Below are 22,826 nucleotides of genomic sequence, written 5' to 3'. Positions count from 1 at the left end.
GAAGTAATTTCCTCTACTGTGATGGGTGTTTGTAAGGAGTTGTGTTGTTCTGGGGTGAGGGTTGGTAAGTTTACTCGTGTCAAGAAGTCCGTGATGTCTGCCTTACTTGGCTGGTGGATTGAGTCGTCCAGGTTGAGATTGTATAGTCCCGAGTAGTAGTTTGCTAGTTCGTCAGCTATATGTTGGGGGTTGTATATTTTTGTGCCGTTTGGTCGGGTGAGGAAGGGAATTTTAGTTGTTATTCGCTGCTGTCTGAGTCTGGACGCAAGCAGTTTCCCTGCTTTGTTACCCTGGGTATATTCTTTCGTTTTCAGTTTCTGCATTGTATATACTGTTTTTTTGAGGTGCCACTCATTTATCTGTGCTTGCGTTTGGTCTATTGTGGACTGCAGGGCAGGAGATGGAGAAAGGAATTGCTGGCTGGTGGTGTCTCTCAGTTGTCTCAGTAGTGTCATGAGCTGTGTGTGGGTGGTGCGTTTAATGTGGGCTGCTCTGCTAATGAGCAACCCTCTGATTACTGATTTGTGGGCCAGCCATTGTGTCAGTGCCGTGCTATCTGGGGTGTCGTTTGCTAAGAAATATTCTTGTAGTTCTTTCTGTAGGTCCAATTTGAATTGTGCATCTGTTAGCAGGGATTCGTTGAGTTTCCAAGGAGTTTTTCCTCTGGTTTGGAATGTGTTCGTGAGTGTTAGGGTTAGGGGGGCATGATCTGACCACAATATAGCTCTGGTTTCGCATTGCGTTGTTTGGAGGAGTGTTGGGGCTGAAATTAGTATGTGGTCAATCCTCGAATGTGTTTTATGTACTTGGGAGTAATGGGTGTATGATCGGTCTCCCGGGTGTAGCGTACGCCACGCGTCGTAAAGGCCAAACTCAGTGAGCAGTTTTGTCATGGCTTTACATTGTGTTGACCAAGTCTGACGTCTGCGTGTTTGTGGGGTAGCTGAGGTGTCTACGTCGGGATCAAAGATATGATTAAGATCTCCACATAGCATTACGTGTGCCGTTTGTGGAAAGTCTAATTTTGAGAGTACTTTATGGAGGAAATTCCTCTGATTTGCATTAGGGCTGTACACATTGGCTATCGTGTATAAGGTATCATTAATCTTGCAAGTCAATATAATATATCTGCCTTGGCTACCCTTGTGAAGTCTGAGCAATTCAAATGACTGTGATTTATGGATTAAAATGGACACTCCTCTTGCTTTGGATGTGTGTGCTGCGTGGTATTGCGTGGGATAGTCCATGGTGCCAAAGGATGGGATCTTGGCCTTAATGAAGTGCGTCTCCTGGACACAAAGGATGTCGGCTTGGGCCTGTTTAGCATCTTTCAATAACATCCTACGTTTGTGAGGGGTGTTCAGTCCCCTCACGTTATGCGAATATATATTCAGCATTTGGGAGTTTGGGGTGAGGCCTATAGCCCGTCTGTGCCATCTCCTCGTGGGGGCATCTGGGAATAGCCTGGTTTTTTAATGTCAGACCTGGGTCATATGTCTGGGTGCATTTTGTCCTCTGTAGACTAGTTATGTTCTGTGTTTGATGTGCTTTATAGAGTGGTACACGTTTTGCCATTTTTGACAGTGTGGTGGTGGGGCTTTGCGTGTTGTTTCCAAGTTGTGAGTCCCGGAGGGGGGGGAGGGTGGTGAACTGTGGTAAGGGTACGTGTGGGAGAGGTAGGGCTATGTACAGATCAATCCCCTTGCGGGGCGCAGTGTCAACCTCTTGCACTGCGGGGGTAGGAAACGTTGTTCCCTATGGGTGGCTAGTGAGCTATTTGACTCTTGTTTGTTATGCTTTGGGCGTACCAATTTTATTCCTCAGCCTAGTCGGGGATCAAACCTTGGGCTCGGTCAGGTTTCAATCTCTTATCTGGTCTAGAGCTGCCGCGCCCTTGGTTTCGAGGCTGCTAGGTCAGAAGACCTTCCCCGTCAGATTCTTGTATTATTTATCCTTATCTAATCCTGACATCCTCATGCGTCTACTCCCGGTATTCTCTCTTATATTGTCCTATCTATGTTTTAGTGTCCCAATACTCTTTCCATGACTGTCTTGTGTAGTGTAACATGCCTTTTTAGATATTGGGCCTAGTGTGGGTATACCACTAAGGCTCTTTCGAGTGTTCTCCGAGGTGGAGTGTCCCTTCTGCCCGCCAATTATCAGCTGGGGGCTGAGCAGCATCAACTGTGTAAGGGCCCAAGGGGGGGGGGCAAGGGATTGATTTCATTTTATACCTGCCTACTCCATTCCTTAGCTGTTTGGCCCCATCTTTAGGTTCCTTAGAGGTGAGCATGCATTACATCTTTGGGGGTGTTGGCCCATCGGTGGGGTTAAACAAGTCATATACTTTTCGTTACAAAGTTGCACAAATGCGGTAATTAGGTTGTATACACACAAAGAATATTCCTACATTAATGGTTCAGTGTCATTCAAAAGTATAAGTAGGATTCTCGTATATGCTTGCCTGCTTTCAATAGGTGTTCCCCTGTTTCCCCCACCTTGCTATGTTGTAACCCCTTTTTTGAGATACATTAGGTGTTATTGTCATTCCCCTGTCTATAATAGCTGGTCTAAGCTGGGTCAGAGTGGAACCTTAACGGTCAATGGGCAAGGAAGGCCAAACGGGTCCCCCTGTTAGTGCAGAGTGCTCTGGATGATTCCGGGTTTGGAATATTTGGGTTGTTATATCTATCGGGCTTCAATTCAATCCCAGGGCTATTTCTATATGGGTGAGCTCATTTCGAAATAGGCTCCAATTGCGGAGTTTAAGCCCTGTGGGTTTAGTTATTTAATCTGCACGGTATGTGCATCTGTTTGCAACTGCCCATTAATGTCCTGTTGTTTTTTTTTGATTATTTTTTTTTTATTTATTTATTTATTTATTTATTATTTATTTATTTTTGTACATAACTATGGGTTGCGTATATAGTAGGGGGGTTCCCATCCGTTTTGTCTCTATGCCCTCTCTAATGCCATTTTGGTATCCTGATAATATGCACACTCCTTTACATTTATGCCAAATACATTACACACATGACAATTGAGAGCTTCTAGGGACGGTTAAACAATAGTTAAGCTGAAGAGATACTTGCGGTACCCGGGGTTCGCACGCTCGAGGAGCAGTCTATAATGTCCATTTTTTGTTAGGTTTTTTCTTGTGCCAGTCCGATTGCAGCTTTTTGGGCTGGGAGCTGGTATTCTCGTCCGGAAGATTCTCTATGCCCCAGGATTTTAGCTGGCGGAGGCCTTCTTCCAGAGAGGTAATGGAGACCAATGTCCCTTCTTTATGTATCAGCATTTTTACAGGAAAGCCCCAGCGGTACTTTATCCCGTTGGCTCTGAGGGTCTCCGCAATCGGGGCGAATTCCCGTCGCTTACGGAGTGTTGCAGTGGAGAGGTCCGTGAAGAGTTGCACTTTTGGGTAGTCGTCCGGCGGTGACCCCTTGTTTCTGCTAGCTCTGAGGATATGCTCTTTTATGTGATAGTAGTGAGCCTTTAGCAGGACGTCTCGTGGGGTGGTATCCGGTAGGTGTCGAGGCCGTGGGACCCGGTGCAGTCTGTCCACCAGGAGCATATCGGTGGGGACATCGGGGGCATACGCGTGGAGGAGGCCTCTGATGTAGGCCGGTAGGTCTGCTGGCGAGACGCTCTCGGGCACTCCTCTCACGCGGATGTTGTTGCGCCTCGCCCGATCTTTCAGGTCCGCGAGTTTCGCTTTGGTGCGCTCTAATCGTGCTCCTAGATCCTCCACATGGCTAGCCAGGTCATTGTGCGCAGAGGTAAATTCTTCCATTTTGTTTTCCGTATTAGCCGTACGCTGGCTCAGCTCGTTCACATCCCTGTGGAGGGAGGCCATGGAAGTTTGCCAGGAGGTAATCAGTTTTCTGGATAAATCTTCTAGCGCCTTCATGAGATAGCCTTTAGTGAGGGTCCCCTGTGGGTCTGGTAAGTCCCCGCCATGTTGCAGGGTTTCTGTTCCCTCCATGCCGTCGCCATCTTTGTCTGAGGCCTGTTGCTCCGTCTGGTCCGGCAGCGGTTTTGGGGTGAAAAAATTGATTTTGTCTGCCTTGGTGGTAGACTTCTTTGTCTTGTGTTGAGACATCTTAAGTAAGTAGTCGTTTTTAGCTTTTGTACGCCCGGATGGTTGCAGATTCTAAGCTCTGAAGCCGGAGCTGTGGTTTATGCGTCCACCATGCTCCGCAGCTAGCCACGCCCCAAGCGCTTGACACTTTAAAGGAATAGATTTAGACCCTTAACCAGGATGTCTTACAAAAACCGAGAAGCAAAAAAGACCTCCAGTATACAGTCACTATGAAAATCTACTTGTGAGAGAGACAGGCTCTGATGGTCACCAGTTAGGATGGAGAGGATACAAGGACCTTACAACAAGAAACATTTTTTAAAAGGAAGATGTCAAAAAGATTTTATTAGCAATGTTCATTAACTCTTAATTTTAAGTTCAACAAGGTTTGTGGGTCAAGCTATGATCATGCCTAACTTCTGTCTCATGGTTGTATTGGGCTATATTGCAACTTAATCCGCGGGCAAGCAGGTCACTTCTGCACAGCACACAGCAAGCAGAGCCCAGCAGCTCCCAGCCTGCAATCAGACTACTGATCAGTTGTGGCAATGTCAAGCCGGCGGCAAAAAACGAAGGGACACTACTCGGGTTTAAAGGGAGGAAGACAGAGTGGGAGGTGATGTGCTAAGAGGTCTATTTTACTGTGAAGATTGTGAAATAAAGTTTAAATTGTACTTGCTGCCGTCACCTGGTCCTTGCTTAAGGAGATTTCAGTGCGATTACAGCTAGAGCAGACTTTTCTGCTCTTGACTTGTGAGTGGGTTTCTATCTTTATATATTAAATATATATTACCCTACTGTTTTACACTGTATATTTTATTTTTTCTGTTTGTTTGTATTATACATACTTTGAATGTTGGAGAGAAGTATCTACAACTATTTTTGTAAGACTAGGTGCTCTTTTATTCTATGGTGAGCACAAATGGTTTTACACCTCATTTGAGACATCACTATTTTTCATGGATGCTATATTGCACAGTACAATTCTGTATTGCACCTTAATTTCACCTCATTAAAAAGTATTTATTGCCTTATAGACACAGCACACCTTTTTAGTTTTTGTTAATATTTAAGTGTTTTTGTGAGCTATTTGCACTTTTAAGGGTGCAGCTTTTTTTTTTTTTTTTACAATCTTTATTTATAATTTTTTACGTTTTCTTGTTTCCAAGATCAGGTGGGGGTACAGAAAAGAGTAAAGGGCGGGGGTCAAATTGGTATTCAGGACACGCATTAGCTATGATTGACAGATACATGCACATGCGAAGATATACAGTAGTTTTTTTACTTCATGCGGTTGTCTGAAGTTGGATGACCAGAGTAGCATTTATTGTTTGTTACAGTATTTCATAGTGGCATAGGTCTTTTGCGTCTTATCATTGTACATCTCACCCATGGTGTTTTTTTAAGGGTGCAGCTTTTAATCACATAGTAAGTGGTGTTTTTTAACACACATATTTAAAAGATTTATTGTAGCTATTTGGATAGCACCCTTTTTACTTGTTTTTCTTGGTATATGTATTGCAACTTATGCCACCAGAGGGACAAGAAAATCAATGAATTAATTTTACTTTAATAGCTAAACATTGCCTTTTACTTTAATATGGTTTGCTGCCAATTTCCAAGATTTGTGGAAATATATTTGTTATATATTTCTATATTGTACCTATGTGCTAAAGGAGCACTATAGGGTCAGGAACACAAACACGTATTCCTGACCTTATAGGGTTAAAACCATCTAGCCCTCTTGGTTCCCCTTTGCCTTCCTAAATATAGTAAAATCTTACTAGTATTCAAGTCTGGAGCTGCTTGCTTTGTGCCTGTTTCCATTAGACCTGCCTGATGACCTCATCAGAAGTGGTAGCCTGATCCAATCACAATGCCTCCACATAGGATTGGCTGAGACTGACAAGGAGGCAGATCAGGGGCAGAGCCAGCATGATTCAAACACAGCCCTGGCCAATCAGCATCTCCTCATAGAGATGAGTTGAATCAATGAATCTCTATGAGGAAAGTTCAGTGTCTGCATGTAGAGGGAGGAGACACTGAATGTTTGGATGCATTTTAGGCAGCCATGACCCAGGAAGGATCTGAGGAGTGGCCAGTGAAGTTATCACTAGGCTGTAATGTAAACACTGCATTTTCTCTGAAAAGACAGTGATTACAGCAAAAAGCCTGAAGGTAATGATTCTACACATCAGAACAAATTCAATAAGCTGTAGTTGTTCTGGTGACTATAGTGTCCCTTTAAGAAATAAAGAATAAAAAAAAAAAATGAAGGCCAAATGAGATGTTATACTGAAAAACTGTCACTAGATGGCGTCAAAATAATCCTGATAACTGAACTAACAGAAGGAAAACTAATGAAAAAAAATCTGTGAGATGCTGGACAGGAGCAGTTACAGGTTCTTTCTGTACAGCCCAGATCAATGGACAAAGGGGGCTGGCATAAGCTGCATTATGTCCATATATGTCAGATCAGCTACTGAGCAAATGCAATTACCCCAAACCCCAATATGCAAAAATAAATAAATGTAATTCATTATATATATATATATATATATATATATATATATATATATATATATACATATATACACATACACACATCACAGAGGGACGCTGCATGTTTAAGTTTACAAAATAAACAATGTAAAAAAAATATGAGCAGAGCCATTAGTAATCCCCTTTTAAACAAATAATCATAGCAGGCGTCCCACAGTTTAAAGTGTGTCCATGTGAGTGTCAGTAGCATAATTATAAAGAACAGTCAAAGTGCCACAATGAGATTTATGTAGATTGTGTGTCACAGTGACTGTGGATCTATCAGGTACGATATCTATGCTATAATTTCTCAATAAGGAGATGTTTTGATAATACTCAAGATGTGTTGTTCATTCCTACCTTTGTTTTCTGAATCACTCTGTCCCTGGATGCTGTTTTTCTGTTTGTTTGTTTTATTAAATATATTTTTCCATTACACTCTGGATCTCATCTCTCTGTTAGCGCTAGTGCTCCATTAAAATGTTCCCTGACCCCGTAAGATAGATGCTCATACAAATGTCCAGAGGTATAAAACCTGTAAGGAGTTGTAGTCCTTAGTTGTATTCCCTGTTAATTTACATCAGCATTGTGTGTGCTTAGAAATTGCTTCTACATTGTTAAAATAAACATTGGAAAACTGTATTAAGTGGTTTTCCCTTTTAATTTTGCTTGTAGAATAAAAGCTTCATTAGCCCATATACGTTTTTTACTACATACATTTAGCTATTGAATACAATATTTTGGTTATTTTGCTTGGTAATTCATTAATCTGCTTAATTATCAAAAGTACACTGAACCAAAAAACTTCACATAGAAGTCTTACCATTGGTGGGAAAATCACATGGAGCATGTGCAGACTTTGCATCGCTGCTTAAGGCCAAACAACAACTGCAGGGGCTTCACAAATCACTAGATGCACAAACTTACATTTGTTGATGTAAACTTCCTTATTTTAAACCTAATCAGTCTTTGTTTAAATACATGATAAGTAAGTGAATAAATTCTTATATGTACAGATCTCAAAATTAAAACAAAAGTATTAAATTTGAAGATAAACATTTTTTTTTGTTTTATTTAAACCCAGTGAACAGAGGTTTATTGGGTATCTGATATGAGAAATTGCTTAAATTAGAGTTAGAGATACTTACACTCTGGTCATCATCTTCACTCTTCATGTGATCAGCTATGAAGCGCACTCCGTCCACAGCCTCCTCTAAGCCACAAAGACATTGTCGTACTTTTCCTTGCCTGTCTCGGAACCCATTAACCCCCTCTGGTAGCTCGGGAAGCTGTCCCCCATACTTTTTCACTGTGGCTTGATTAACATAGCAGGTGCAGGATTTGGCGCTATCCCTTAAGAAAAAGCTTCCAGTTGCTCTTTCCTGGCTTTGCCTCTGTTGTCGAAGTCGCTGACGGGCACAGTTCTGCCTTGGCTGTTTCATGAAGAGTAAAGTTGGAAGCTTGTCTAAGAATACCACTTTGACCCAAGGGGGCATGGTGTGTGTTGTAGGGGAACGGTGGTGCACATTTAACACACAAACACTGGTTACAATGGAAAAAGTCACTAGAACCATGGTGAACATCAGATATTTGCCCACCAGTGGCACATCCAGAGAGGTTGGAGGTACGATCTTGGAAATCAGAAGTAGGAAGACAGTTAATGCAAGCAGCACTGAAATGCACAATGTCATCTTCTCGCCACAGTCGGAAGGCAAGTAGAAGACAAGGATGGCCAATGATGTAATAAGAATGCAAGGTATAATGAGGTTGATGGTGTAGAAGAGGGGCTTGCGTCGAATTATGAAATCATAAGTAATGTCCACATAGGTTGTGTCCTCTGGGTTCTCATTTCGTCTCCCTGGTAAAGCAATGATGTCCCATTCCCCACTAGGTGTGAAGTCATCAAGACTAGCCACATCACTCTTCAGCACAAGATCAATCTCTGTGCGGTCATATGTCCAAGAACGGAATTTCATAGTACAGTTCTGCTGGTCAAAAGGGAAGTGCTTGACCTCGATTTTGCAGGCGCTTTTATATATAGCAGGGGGTAACCAAAAAATACTTCCATCATAGGAAACCACAGCATTGGAGTAGAAAGACACCTCATACATCCCATCAGCACTAGAAAAAGACAAAATAAAATCAGTAAGGATCCTTTAATTTCTCACTAATAATCTTTTAATGTCCATTTGCCTCATATCTATGATTTTAACAATAATTTTAGGACCTCTTTTTAGAAGAAACTTTCTCGGTGTTAGTTGGGTGGATAGTAATAATTGCTCAACTGGTTTCCAAAAACTCTCTAGCATCCTATTAACACCAATCTAAAATTCCATCAAGCCATACAATCTCTGATTAAGGAGGCCATTATTGATAATTTCATGTAGGTCCATGTACAACTATGATTTTAATAGACCACCACGGTGCTTCTGCATATGAAGGAAGGCTTAAGGCTTGCTAAGCACTGAAGGAAGTGCAGTTCATAAACATATTGGGTCAAATATTGGCCTTTAAAACCCACAACCTGGTTTAGAATCTGCTCTTATGGTTGATAATTGTATCTAACATCTAAAAAGATCTCTATATGCTTGGTCGAAAGATATTGGCAAGAAAAAAAAATGAGAGTGTTAAAAGGAAGCACAAGGTAGAAAATTGTACCCCTGTTTGCATGTTTAGGATGTCCTGTGGTCTGTAACTCCTCTCCCCCTTTATCAAGATTTGTCATCATGGGATTAATGGTATTTACAGTCCACAGCACCTTAAAGACAGGTACCCAATAACTCCCCCTTAAACTTAAGCCCTCCCAACAAAAAACCCTTCTGGTACATTACCCTAAATCACCACATATCTCAAAAAGCTACTACAATCTAAACCACTCCAACTAAGACTTGTTTTAGTGTTATACTTTTTCAATTCTGTGTCCTTTTAAAAAAAAATAAAAAAATATTTGTATTTGTTGCAGTTTGTTTACTTAGGTTCTCCTTAAGTTAAAAGGGTAGTCCAGACGTGGACCCTGTGCTCACTGTGACTAAAGGGGTATCAGCTAAACTTTATTGATGAGACCCAAAGAAGGCCAAAAAGGTTGTCTGTGTTACCTGTATCTCTCATGCTTAGGGAACATGCCAGCATTTTGGATCTGGCCTGCCGCTATAGTGGAGATCAGTCTGATATGCAAATGGTATAGAATAACTCTGTAATGGAACACATGAGCAAAATCTCTTTTTAATGGCAAGTGATTGATGCTTCTCTGAGCTTTTTGACTGTACTAAGAATTCTTATATTCTCGGGTTTTGTTGCAATCCGATACATAATATTTAAAACTTGCCTTTTTAGAGACGGCATTCTAATTTCATAAGGAGTACAAAGACTAATCTCCAGTCTCCTGGAGAATTTCTCCAAGAGCGAGGGGAGTCCATACTCACTTGTTGTAGAGTACGACATCTGGAAGCCAGATGTGCTTAGAGGGAAGCCTGACTTTTTTCATATGATCAAATTCTGCTGGGTCCCAGGTTAGCCTGTAATCCTCCCATTCCTGCAAGAACAATGAAACCAAGGTTAAAACAGAAAGACTGCGTAACCATTATCAGAATACACACTTTATATAGAGAGATGACCCCTTAAGGACCAAACTTCTGGAATAAAAGGGAATCATGACATGTCACACATGTCATGTGTCCTTAAGGGGTTAACCTACTATACACTAGCTGTGTTGGTACTGATGGATTTCTGTGTTTTGAGAGTGTGAGTGCTCTAAGTGTACTAGTAAGGAGGGTGTGCTACTATGGAGGGTGTGACTACTCTGGGTGTATTAGCATGGACGGTGTGACTGCTCCAACTGTACTAGTAATAAGGGTGAAGGTACTGTAGATGTACTAGTAAGGAGCGTGCGAGTACTGGAGATGTATTAATAAGGAGCATGTGAGTGCACTTGATGTACAAGTAATAAGGATGTACGTGCTTTAGATGTATAGCTAATTGCAGTGTACCAGAGAGGGGTTATTTGTAGAGCATCCTTACTAACCTTAAGGGTTTTATGAAGGTGTGAGTTCTCTGGGGATAACGATAATGGTTTAATGGCAGATCTGATTGTACAGCTTGTACTGCTGTGGGTGCATCCGTATAAGAAGTTTTCTGGGTGTTTATTTCAGGGTGTAAAGATGGTACAAATACTATTTGACTACCATTGAAGGGAACAAGTAAGGTGAGAGTGATCTGGGCATCATGAGAAAGGTGCACTGGTGCTCTTGTAAGTTCTCTGGTTGTACTGGTACTACTAAGGAAGTTGTGAATACTCCTAGACTACCAATATGATGTATGTAAAAGTATAATGTTCTGGCAGTGTAGTTAATAAAGCAAAAATATATCGAAAAGGAAAAGGTTCTCTCTTCAATATCTTACTCGTATACTCCCTGCGGAGTTGTTGATAAATGTACTTAAAAATTAAACGTGTAAGAAATATAAAAGAGTTTTGTGTTCGTTAATAATGGTGTACTTTCTAACACGAACAGTAACAGTGTAAGTGTACACGGCCTGTTAGATGTCAACAAACTGAAAGACCATATCCTAATAAAATAACTGTGTAACCTATTCAAGAACATGGATTTATGTAGTTACAGTTTAATTTTAGGTTGTGGAGGTAAATGGTTCATTAAGTGACGTACATTACTTCTAGTGAGCAATCTGCGTGTGTGTATATACGATATGATTCCCTTAGCACTTAGTGAAGATGAAGAAGGGTGTTTAAACACAAAAGCTTCACCAGAAGATTCCCTTGAGACTAACGCAAGCAGAGAGCTAGGCTAAGAAGGACACAATCACCTTGAATATAGGAAAGGGCGATTATGTAATTAACAGAGCTGGGAGCAGGCTCTCCCTATGGGACAAGCAGAATAGATTTCAAAACATGAAACAGACAAATACTGCTTTCTGAGTCATTGTGCCTCCTCTTTTACATGCTACTAATTTTAAAAATCACCCTTTTTATACCATATTTAGATGGGCAGGTGAGTTAGGAAATTGTAACCACGTCACACTGAACTATCATTACTCTGAATAATTTACATTTTGTCTGGCTTATTTTATACATCAGAGCTACAAGAGATTACAGTGGAGATGACTAATTATCTCTGCTTTGTTGAAGATGCTGCCTTTGATCAGTAAGTATAGGATTAATTAGTTAAAGACCACGCTAGCAGCAAAGATGGCAAACAAGATTGTGTGGCCAATAACAACTCTTTGGCACATCTCATCTACAGATTTAGAAATATAAAAGCTTGCTATAATGGACTTTCATCATCAGTCAGTAATAAGCAGTTTGTTTTATCAAGATGTAAAACTGGCTAAGTTTCAGCTGCAAAGTAAGGCTTTGTCAAGCCTTGGTAGAATAGACTCTGAATGTCACTGACTGGTGCTGTGGTCCATAAATACATGTACTTGGATTTTGGGACTGGAGAAATCCCTTTGATTAATGGTGGCCAAAAGGTAAATCCCCAGATGTTGTAGGACCATTTTAGATATTCTAAAGGTATGCAAAGCACTATGGGAGTTGTAGTTTTACAATATCTGGGGATCTACATTTTGGGAACCCCTGCTTTATTGCATCTCATTGTGTCCCTTTCTTTCTTAGTATGATATTTCATAATGTAAAACAATTAAGTATACTTATATGAAGGATTTTTCAATTTCTTTATATTAAAAATATTGCCTTTTGGTAGAAACTCGTGACTTGTCACCTTGGGTTGTTACCCTAGGTTCATCGTGGTGGGTTTCCTGCCACCTCGGTTTTAAGATGGGCCTCCGAATCATGCTGCTGAGATCACATTAATTTAAATTGGACATAAATAAGGAATCTTTTTTCAGCAGATGGTGAATTCACATTGAGATGCACTCCATTGTCTGGCTCAGCAATGTTAGGGCTTAGAGAATATTTGGTTACACATTTCAAAAAACAAGAAAACAAATCTGAATGAAACACTTAATGATAACCTTATAATACATCCCAATCTAATTTTTAAAACTATTCAATGTCAAATGTCTTACTCATATATATTTAGCTAAGCCTTACCAAGAATATTTTCATATTAATAATTTTCAAGAGCTGCGTTACCCATTTCAGACAAAATGTTATTTCCATTAACACTTTTACTTGCTTTTCTAAATAAAACATATACAATAATAATGTTTAATAAGACAAATACACTTTGAAACACCAGTAATAAAAATGGTAAAAATCCCTTTCATAAATATTTCCAATTAACAATCAGACACTGGCTGTAATTCGTATATGTGTGTGTAAGGCAAAAAAAAAATCCTCAATCTCTCTCCATCCCTTCAGATCTTCAAATGCCTTATTTAAACCCATCATTTTTGCAGGCATCCAAATCCCTCTGTTAACTCAAACACAGCTGGCCTAATAATATGTCCAATATCGACACCTATGGTGTCAATCAGATTCACACCAAATGCCTTTACTTGTGGCATTTCCCCACGTATTTGAAGCTAGTTCTGAGTTGCTACTGAAACTGACACCTACAATATTTAAATTTAGTTTATGTATTGTGTATTATGTATATGTTGTAATATTCAATCTACTGAAAATGCGCAGGCTGCAAAATTTCTTGGTGGTACATAAATAAATGATGATGGTAATAATATTTGTGAAGGTTGTTAAAGCAGAATAAAATATTTACCTGAGTCAGCCATACGTTGGTGGTCATTATCTGCTCCCGTTCATGCTACAAATAAAACACTTGTGTTAGAGACAATCGTTACTTTGAGACCATTTCCCATACATCATTTACACCACATATAATGGTTTGCGTCTAGGGAATTATTAATGACAGATGCTATAAGGACAACTATTTATTTGTACAGCATGTTTAATCAAATGATTCCCATATTTATACCCACATAACTTTTTTTTTTCATTATTATTGTTATAAATATCATACAAATATTTATCAGCATCTGCAAGTATATTTATAAAATACATATGTATATGTAATATAGATACAAAACATAAACCATGATAAGATTTATAGGATATAAGTATATCCATTATAAACTCCAGGGCATACAAACAACTGGCATTTATAATGAGGTGGAGAGTCAGGCTATCTATAGTATGTTATCTCTATTGTATTTTCTTTATTTCATTCTCATGTAATCCTTTTTTTCCCCTCTGTGCTGGGTTTTATTGTATATATATTTATTTATTTATATTAAACATTTGATTGTCTGTTAAAGGGACACTCCAGGCACCCAGACCACTTCTGCATGCGCATTAGGTCTCCTTGGCCGGCGGGCGAGATCAGTCTCGCCCACCGGCCGACGTAAGGAGGAGCGGCGGGGGAGGAGGAAGCAGCGACGTGGGACATGTCGCCAGGGCCGGCCTTAGGGGTGTGCGAGCTGTGCGGCCGCACAGGGCGCCATGGAGCAGGGGGCGCCGTGCGGCCGCACAGCCGGCCGGGATTTAAAAAAAAAAAAAAAAAAATGTTTTTTTTTTTTTTTTTTCAAATTTGCAGCGGGGGCGGAGCTTACCGTGCGGCGGGGGCGGAGCTAAAAGCGCCGGAAAACTGCTGCAGGGGAAGCAGGAAGGAGTCCCTGCTTCCCCACCAAACAGTCACCAGGAGCTGCACTGCCTCAACAATGAACTCCACAGGTAACTGTGTGATTGTCAGGTGAGTGTGACTCTCTGCCTGTGTGTATTACTGTCTGTGTGTGTATGACTGTCTGCCTCTGTGTGTGTGTTTATGACTGTCTGCCTGTGTGTGTCTGTGTGTGTGTGTGTATGACTGTCTGCCTCTGTGTGTGACTGTGTGTGTCTGTGTGTATTACTGTCTGCCTCTGTGTGTGTCTGTGTGTATTACTGTCTGTGTCTGTGTGTATGACTGACTGTCTGCCTGTGTGTGTCTGTGTGTGTGTATGACTGCCACTGTGTGTCTGTGTGTATTACTGTCTGCCTCTGTGTGTGTGTCTGTGTGTATTACTGTCTGCCTCTGTGTGTCTGTGTGTGTGTTTATGACTGTCTGCCTGTGTGTGTCTGTGTGTGTATGACTGTCTGCCTGTGTGTGTCTGTGTGTGTGTGTATGACTGTCTGCCTCTGTGTGTGACTGTGTGTGTCTGTGTGTATTACTGTCTGCCTCTGTGTGTGTCTGTGTGTATTACTGTCTGTGTCTGTGTGTATGACTGACTGTCTGCCTGTGTGTGTCTGTGTGTGTGTATGACTGCCGCTGTGTGTCTGTGTGTATTACTGTCTGCCTCTGTGTGTGTGTCTGTGTGTATTACTGTCTGTGTCTGTGTGTGTGTTTATGACTGTCTGCCTGTGTGTGTCTGTGTGTGTGTGTATGACTGTCTGCCTCTGTGTGTGACTGTGTGTGTCTGTGTGTATTACTGTCTGCCTCTGTGTGTGTCTGTGTCTGTGTGTATTACTGTCTGTGTCTGTGTGTATGACTGACTGTCTGCCTGTGTGTGTCTGTGTGTGTGTATTACTGTCTGCCTCTGTGTGTGTGTCTGTGTGTATTACTGTCTGCCTCTGTGTGTGTGTATTACTGTCTGTGTCTGTGTGTATGACTGACTGTCTGCCTGTGTGTGTGTGAGACTGTCTGCCTTTGTGTGTCTGTGTGTGTGTGTATGACTGTCTTCCTGTGTGTGTGTATGGCCGTCTGACTCTGTGTGTGTGTGTGTCACATACAACCAATACACGCATATCACACACTGTTAATACACCCATTACAAATATCACACATAGCATACATATCACACACCGTCATCACACCTACTATCACATACACAGACAACACAAACATTACAGCATACATGGATGATGGGGGGGGGGGGGGGCGCTGTGAAGATTTTTCAGGGCGTCTAAATGCCTAAGGCCGGCCCTGCATGTCGCTGCCTCTGGTAAGTCACTGAAGGGGTTTTCACCCCTTCAGCAACTGGGGATTGGGGGGTGGGAGGGAGAGGGACCCTCCAGTGCCAGGAAAACGGATCGTTTTCCTGGCACTGGAGTTTCCCTTTAAGATATCATTTACAGATCTACTCGTCTTAATTGACATGAATCCCTTTGAATTCATTTCTGTGCAAATATTTAGCCATTTCTTCCAAAAATCATACTGCTTTTTGTCCAATTCCAATTGGAAAATTTTTTTTTTTTCCATTTCATATTGTGTTATCTGATTTCAGGCCAAGATGGTACCTTAAAGGGACACTATAGTCACAAATACAGCTTTAGCTCAATAAAGCAGTTTGGGTGTATAGCTCATGCCCCTGCAGTCACACTGTCTAATCCTCTGCCATTTAGCAGTTAAATCACATTGTTTATGCAGCCCTAGTCACACCTTCCTGCATGTGACTTACATAGCCTTCCTAAACACTTCCTGTAAAGAGTCATCTAGTGTTTACGCTTCCTTTACTGCAATTTCTGTTTAATGTAGAATTTATTTTCTCCTTTTCTACTAATAGCTTGCTTGACACTGCAGGAGACATCTATATGTTATTAAAGTTCAATTTACAAAGCATGAGATAAAAACTTTTAAAGTAAGTTATATCTGGTTGAAAATCAAAGTCACAGCCGGGGAGGTGTGGCTAGGTCTGCAAGGACAGAAACAAAGGTGATTTAACTCCTAAATTGCAGAGAGAATTGTGCATTGGAACCTCAGAGGGATGATCTATACATCAAAACATAATTAGGCTAAAGTTGTTTGGTGTTCCTTTAAGAGATTTCCACTTTCTTGCAATTAATAATTTGATAGCAGTTAGCATATGGAGAACTATCTTTGTAGCTTTATTGTTTTCATTTGGAAGATTTAGATGTAGGAGAGCCTTTTCTGGGGCTAAGTTCCAGTCTATTCCAAATCTTCCAATTATTCTCTAAATACGTCTGTCCACACAGGCTGTATCGTTGTAAAGCTCACCAAATGTGTAGGGTATCAGCCTGTGTGGATCCACATCTCCAGCATCTTTGAGTGATATTTGGGTATATTTTGTTGATCACAGAAGGCACTCGATACCAACATTTTGAATTTAAAGGGACACTATAGTCAACATATAAAAGCAAGAAAGACAGGTCCCCCAGCTTTCTTCCTTGCTTTAATATGAACTTGCCATAAAAAAAAAAAAAAATCCGAGTAATAAAACTTAACTCCGTTCCACCACCGAGCTCCCCGCTAGGCCACGCCCCCTTTTTGTCAAAATGACGAAATTGCAGGGCCCAATAGGACGCTTCTCTTTGAGAAGAGTCATTGCGATGTGGTGCGCATGCGCGGTTTCGCGCTGCACCAATCGCATTCCTCATAGAGCGGCATTGAATGCCGCCCTATGAAGAAACTCAGCGCTCAACCGCGCATGTGTTCGGAATGCGGGTTCGCGAGCTGACTGACTGACAGCTCAGCTCGCTTTCTATACCCGCCCCCCTCCTCAGCCAAACTGTGTGTTTGCATGTTTGCATGTTTTCTATGCAAACACACAAGTAGTAAAAAATTAAAGACATACACACTCTTTCTCCATCCATCCATCCCCACCATTCATATCCATCCATCCATCCCCATCATCCATACCCATCATCCATATCCATCCCCATATCCATCCATCCATCCCCATCATCCATATCCATCATCATTATCCATATCCATCCATGCCCATCATCCATATCCATCCCCATCATCCATATCCATCATCCATATCCATTCAGTTACCCACTCACCCTCAGTCACCCACCCACGCTCACAAAATAAGTTTACTTACAGTTTGAATCCTCCCCTCCTCGGTCTCCGGTCTTCAGCTTGTCCACTCAAGCCACTCCCACGCAGACAGGATGCTCGTGCACAGTGCTGCCCTGAGCAATGCTGACAGCAGATCTGAGTGGATTGAGGCGTTTTATGCCTCAATCAACTCGGAAGTCCCTCTGGTGGCAGTCTGAGTGACTGCAACTGGAGGTGTCCCTAGCTTTGAATGTAAACACTGTATTTACTCTGAAAATAGTGTTTACATAAGAAAGGCTGCAGGGAGCTATAGTTCTCACCTGAACAACCTCATTAAGCTGAAGTTGTTCAGGTGACTATAGTGTCCCTTTAAATGAAGTTCAGTTTAAGTTGGCAAACAGGGTTTCAATTTATAGCAGACATTTAACACTCTGTTCCATTCCTCGGGTCTTATCCGTATCAGTAAGTCTTTTTCCCATCTAGATATAGCTTTCTATATACTATCTTTTTTTCTTAGTCTTATCATCTCTAAACATTTAGCTGTAAGATGTTTATAGTTTATAGTCTGTCTGGAAAATAATTTTACTAAACATTTCAATCACTTTATGGTTTCCACCAAAAATGTGATTATAATTTAAAAACCCTTTGATTCTGAGATATTTAAATATCTTCTGGTCAGGGAGGTTAAATTTTATTTGTATCCTATTAAATGATTTAATAGTTCCCTCTATTATATTTTGGATTTGTTTAATCCCTTTATCTATCCATGGGGTTACATCCATATTTTCCATTAATTCATTTAAAATCCTTAATGATAAACACGGTAGGATTTTACCTTCATAATTGTATTTTTGATTTAAACCAGTTTGACATAATATGATTTAGGGGTAAATTACCATTATATTTGGTAATAGTTTCTTAGGCAGTCTTTATTCTCCAGATTTGAGTCAATACATTTTGCTTCTTAACCCCTTAAGGACACATGACATGTGTGACATGTCATGATTCCCTTTTATTCCAGAAGTTTGGTCCTTAAGGGGTTAAAGGGAAACTATAGTGCCAGGAAAACAAACTTGTTTATGTTGCACTATAGCTTCCCCCTCTGTAGGCCTCCCACCCCCTGTAGTGCAGAAGGGGTTAATAACCCCTTCTGTCACTAACCTAGGTCCCTCGGCACTGGCTCAGCTCCGCCGATGCTCCTCCCCCACCAATGGGAGCTAGCAGGGGAGACCTAATGTGCATGCGTGCCAAATGCATAGCGTGAGGACGTCCAGCGTCATTTACGCAACCAACAGTTGTCTGGAAGTCCCTCCAGTGGCTGTCTGGTTGACAGCCACTAGAGGAGGAGTTAACCCCAATAGGTAATTATTGCAGTTTAGAAAAACTTAAATAATTACATGCTCAGGGTTAAAGGTAATGGGACATTGCACCCAGACCACTTCAATGAGCTGAAGTGTTCTGGGTGCCTACAGTGTCCCTTTAATATCTTTTGTTTCCATTTTATACCAGGTTTTAGCAGTCGCATTATTAGTTTATGAGGTAACGGCATGTGCCAGCAAAGCGGCATCTGCATAGTCTTGGGAAATTTGAATCCCCAATTATTCCATATATTTATTTTTAGGTAAAAAGTGCAGTTTTATTCTTGTTTTTTTTTTCCTGCCCATATAAATCCAGAAAAAAGCTACCTGAATCATGTTTAACTATGGTATTGGGACTTTTAATGGGATCATTCTGAATATATAAGAAATTTTGGGTAATATATAGGCCACAACGGTGATTATACCCACATAACTTAATACGCCTGGGTGTGTTGATATGTCTACTTGAGCACAGGTTAGTCAAGTCAGGGAATAAAGATGAACATGTTGCATTGTACTTACCACACTGATGAGCTGTGCCAGAGAGACCATTAGTTGGACAGTGACCTGCTCTGAGCCGTTAGTGGCAGGACGGATCAGCTTGTTGTAACGAGAAGGATCTAGAAGAAATTCGACGAGCCTCTCCTCTGTGTCGGTAGCCACACTTCCTGTAAAGGATAAGAGGATGACTAATCAGACCTGGGTTAACGATCTAATATGAGCCTTCAGCAATACTGGGTTTACATGACTTTATTCAATCATTCATACCTTCAAACTGTCCTCCCATTCTGGACATAGAAATAAAAACAGAAACAGAAAATGACAAAAACACTATCTCCCAGCTTGTGGTTGTTTCAGAAAACAAGTGGGAGTAGATTGCAATTAAAGGTTTAACGCTAAAAGGGTTGTGGGAACTGCTGCTAACATTACAAATAAATCAGGGTGAATGGAATATGCCACCATGCACAGCCAGCCACGGTATGCCAATCCACGATATATATTTATATCTGTATGTAACTGTGTATATAGTGTAACTGTACTGTATCTATGTAATTACATATACACACTACACATATTTGAAAATACAGACACACATCTCTACAGATGCACACCAGAAAGACATACACAAAATCAGATCAAATCGACAAAATCAATTCACAACGCTTTGGATGTGAATGGCATCCCCCAAATCACGCAAACTGAACAAAATACCCCACCCCCACAAGCCCTGTCATCGCATAAGATGCGTCTTGACATTTTCATTAGTAGGGTCTAAGTTTGGAAGATCTGGAACTCAAGGACTCTGCTTGCATGTCTGTGCTATTGACACAAGGACAAAAAAAATGTAGAGAGCAAAATTCAGAGAAGCTCGAATTCAACATCATGTCCAGTCTTTCAATGACCTCAGATTAACTGAAGAAACTGCCTTAAAGTAGCACAATCACCCACATTCATTTTTTTTTCATAAGTCAGATAATGCTCCAAGGAAATTCTATTTTTTCTAACTAGACTATAAAATGTTTAACTAGTAGATATTATGATCTGTCAGTGATGGGTGAGGCCACCTTGGAATTGCATCACAAATTTCGAACATGTTGAAAATGTTTGAACAAGGCTGCAAACAGCATGCGTGGTCCTTAGCCAATCAGGATCTGTGATTTGCAAGGTACTTGGAGCTTTCCACTCTATAGAAAAATGACAAAAACTCTCTGGTGATACTTTATGCCCACTGTGCACAAGGGGCTAAGAAACGAAATAGGAATAAATAGGAATTTAGGACCCCCTGTTCCTGAGGGCAAGACATGCTCAATGATCCTCTACTTCCTTCTCTTCATCCAATATGCCACCCTCCATAAATTAAGAAATAAAATTACTACTAAGCAAAGTGAAAAATGATATAAAAATATTTCTAAAAAGGTAAAAAGAATACACAAGTTGTCAGAGTAGCCACCACTGATTGACAGGCAGCAGCCTACTAACAAATATGGCCCTGTTAGCAATATGGCAGGAGATATAAGGGATTAACCACAGCAGAGATCCTCCCTTTAGGTCCACAGGGTCCTCTGTACCCATACAAACATTTCTATTTAACAGTCCAAGCGATTGGGAGTGCCCACTTACTACATATCCTCATACTACCAACTATGTTGGTGGAATACAAGTTACCGTGTTGCATGGTTCCACCTGGTACTCTTAGTTTATCTTTCCTTAACTATTTGTCTGGTGGCTACAAAAACATAATTTGAGGTAACAGTTTAAAAATGATTTAGGAATTAATTTTTGATCTAGCACTTTTAGGGCCAATAGTCCTGATTTAAATGGATTCTGATATATAACACATGTGAATTAAGAACGTTTGCTAAATGTGAGGGATTGCAAATCCTCCATATTGCCCAGTATAAACTGTTTTTTTTTTTTACGAATCTGCCTTGGCAGTTTCAGAGTTTGATGAATAACTTTGTATGTATTTCTCCCAATTAGCCCTCGTGTCCCAACTCCCAAATTCATGGACCAGACTCTGTAAAATTACATCTATTGATTAAAAATATCCATTTATCTTTCACTCTGCTCTAGCCTCATACTTCACTGAGCAGAGAAATTTGCACACGAGCTAGAAATGCTTCTTCTTCCTTAAAGGAGCTCAAATGTACAGGGAAGTGTTTTACCAGAATAAAGTGTGGCATTTTAGGAGGTAGAATAAAGGGTGGCATTTTAGGAGGTAGAATAAAGGGTGGCATTTTAGGAGGTAGAATAAAGGGTAGCATTCTAGCGTATACAATAAATGGTAGCACTCTAGCAGATGGAATAAAGGGTAACATTCTGGCAGAACGAATAAAGGGTAGCATTCTAGCTGACAAAATCAAGAGTAGCATTCTAGCGGATACAATAAAGGGTAGCATTCTGGCAGTCTGGGACAAAGGAGGAGAGAATGAGGTTCCTATGCACACTGCAGGATTTAACCACACCATCCTAGTTACAGGCTGAAAAAAAAAGACTTATATCCATCAAGTTCAGCCATCACATCAGAGAACCAGTAATACCCCACTCCCTCTAGCATGTAAGCTCATTGAGTAGGGCCCTCAACCCCCCTGTTCCTGTGTGTCCAACTCGTCTGGTTACAAGTCCATGTTTGTTCGTCCACCCACTGTAAAGCACTGCTGAATTTGTTGGCGCTATATAAATAACATAACATAACATAATAATACTGCCCACACCTATAATATTACAAACATTGTGAGATTGATAATTTTACATTGTGTCTCAATGAGACAAGAACAAACAAGTGTGTGATGCAGTCCTTCAGCTAATGGTGCGGTCACTCTCTGTGACAGCAAGAGTGGGTTTGTATAGCCCAGTATTAATCCCCTTGTAAAGCAATGATCACTGCAACATTGATAGGTCAAGGACAAACGCAGGAGGAGAAGTGCCCCTGTCAGTGTATATATTGGCTTCTTATTCTGGGTCTGTCTTGTTCATGGTAATCACATTCTATGAATAACACTCCTGGAGCATTTCACAGTTTCCAAGGTATTCATAAGACCTATATTGGTGTCAGGCTCCTTAGAGATTACCAGGAAATGCTATCACCTCCTCCGCATGACAGGGAGCAGCCTTGGGTGACTCTAATGCAGGAGGTATATCACAACACAGCTGTGGCCAAGCACAATACCGAATTACAGGAAATGTTTTAACATGAAGGAATGTACACTAGAGTAAAATGAAGTGTGAAGTCCCCACTCCTGCAATAGTATAGATACACTTATCCTTATCACACCTGATTTCTTCCCATTACACTTCCCATTTCAGGGTAAAGCCATTTTATCATAGGATTAACTCATTTGTCATTTGTGGACTGGCAAAGATGTGAAGATTTGGGCAGGCAGCACAGTGTGCAAAATTAGCACCTATCAATTTCATGTCAAAATAGGCTTTCAGTATAGATTACACGGAAGAAGAGAATGTTAACTACTGTATTGGGGACTATGGCTGTACAAAATATAAAGTCAGAGGCTGGATAGAGTTTAAAGGAATTAAAAGGGATTATGATACAACGTAGTCAGTGGGTCAGATACATGGACCTTCGTAACACATAAAACCTAGGCCTCACAGCCTCTCAGATCTCCGTCTGTTCCCAGGCATCCC

At 40.8% G+C, this 22,826-nt stretch overlaps 1 protein-coding gene across 2 annotated transcripts in view; it reads right to left on the bottom strand.

Moving 5' to 3' along the window:
- CHRNB2 (cholinergic receptor nicotinic beta 2 subunit) overlaps nt 1-22,826 on the bottom strand; it is a 39,921-nt gene that overhangs the window by 4,884 nt on the left and 12,211 nt on the right. For both annotated transcript variants that reach the window (XM_063438949.1, XM_063438948.1), the window contains 4 exons: nt 19,206-19,351; nt 13,312-13,356; nt 10,045-10,154; nt 7,771-8,743 (listed from right to left, as the gene is read on the bottom strand). In XM_063438949.1, the coding sequence (XP_063295019.1) occupies nt 7,771-8,743; nt 10,045-10,154; nt 13,312-13,356; nt 19,206-19,351 (1,274 nt within the window). The remainder of the gene's footprint in view (nt 1-7,770; nt 8,744-10,044; nt 10,155-13,311; nt 13,357-19,205; nt 19,352-22,826) is intronic.

Source organism: Pelobates fuscus, chromosome 13, assembly GCF_036172605.1.
Source record: "Pelobates fuscus isolate aPelFus1 chromosome 13, aPelFus1.pri, whole genome shotgun sequence".
NCBI lineage: Eukaryota > Metazoa > Chordata > Amphibia > Anura > Pelobatidae > Pelobates > Pelobates fuscus.
Note: the sequence above shows the minus strand (reverse complement) of the source record. Positions and strands in the feature narration are given on the sequence as shown.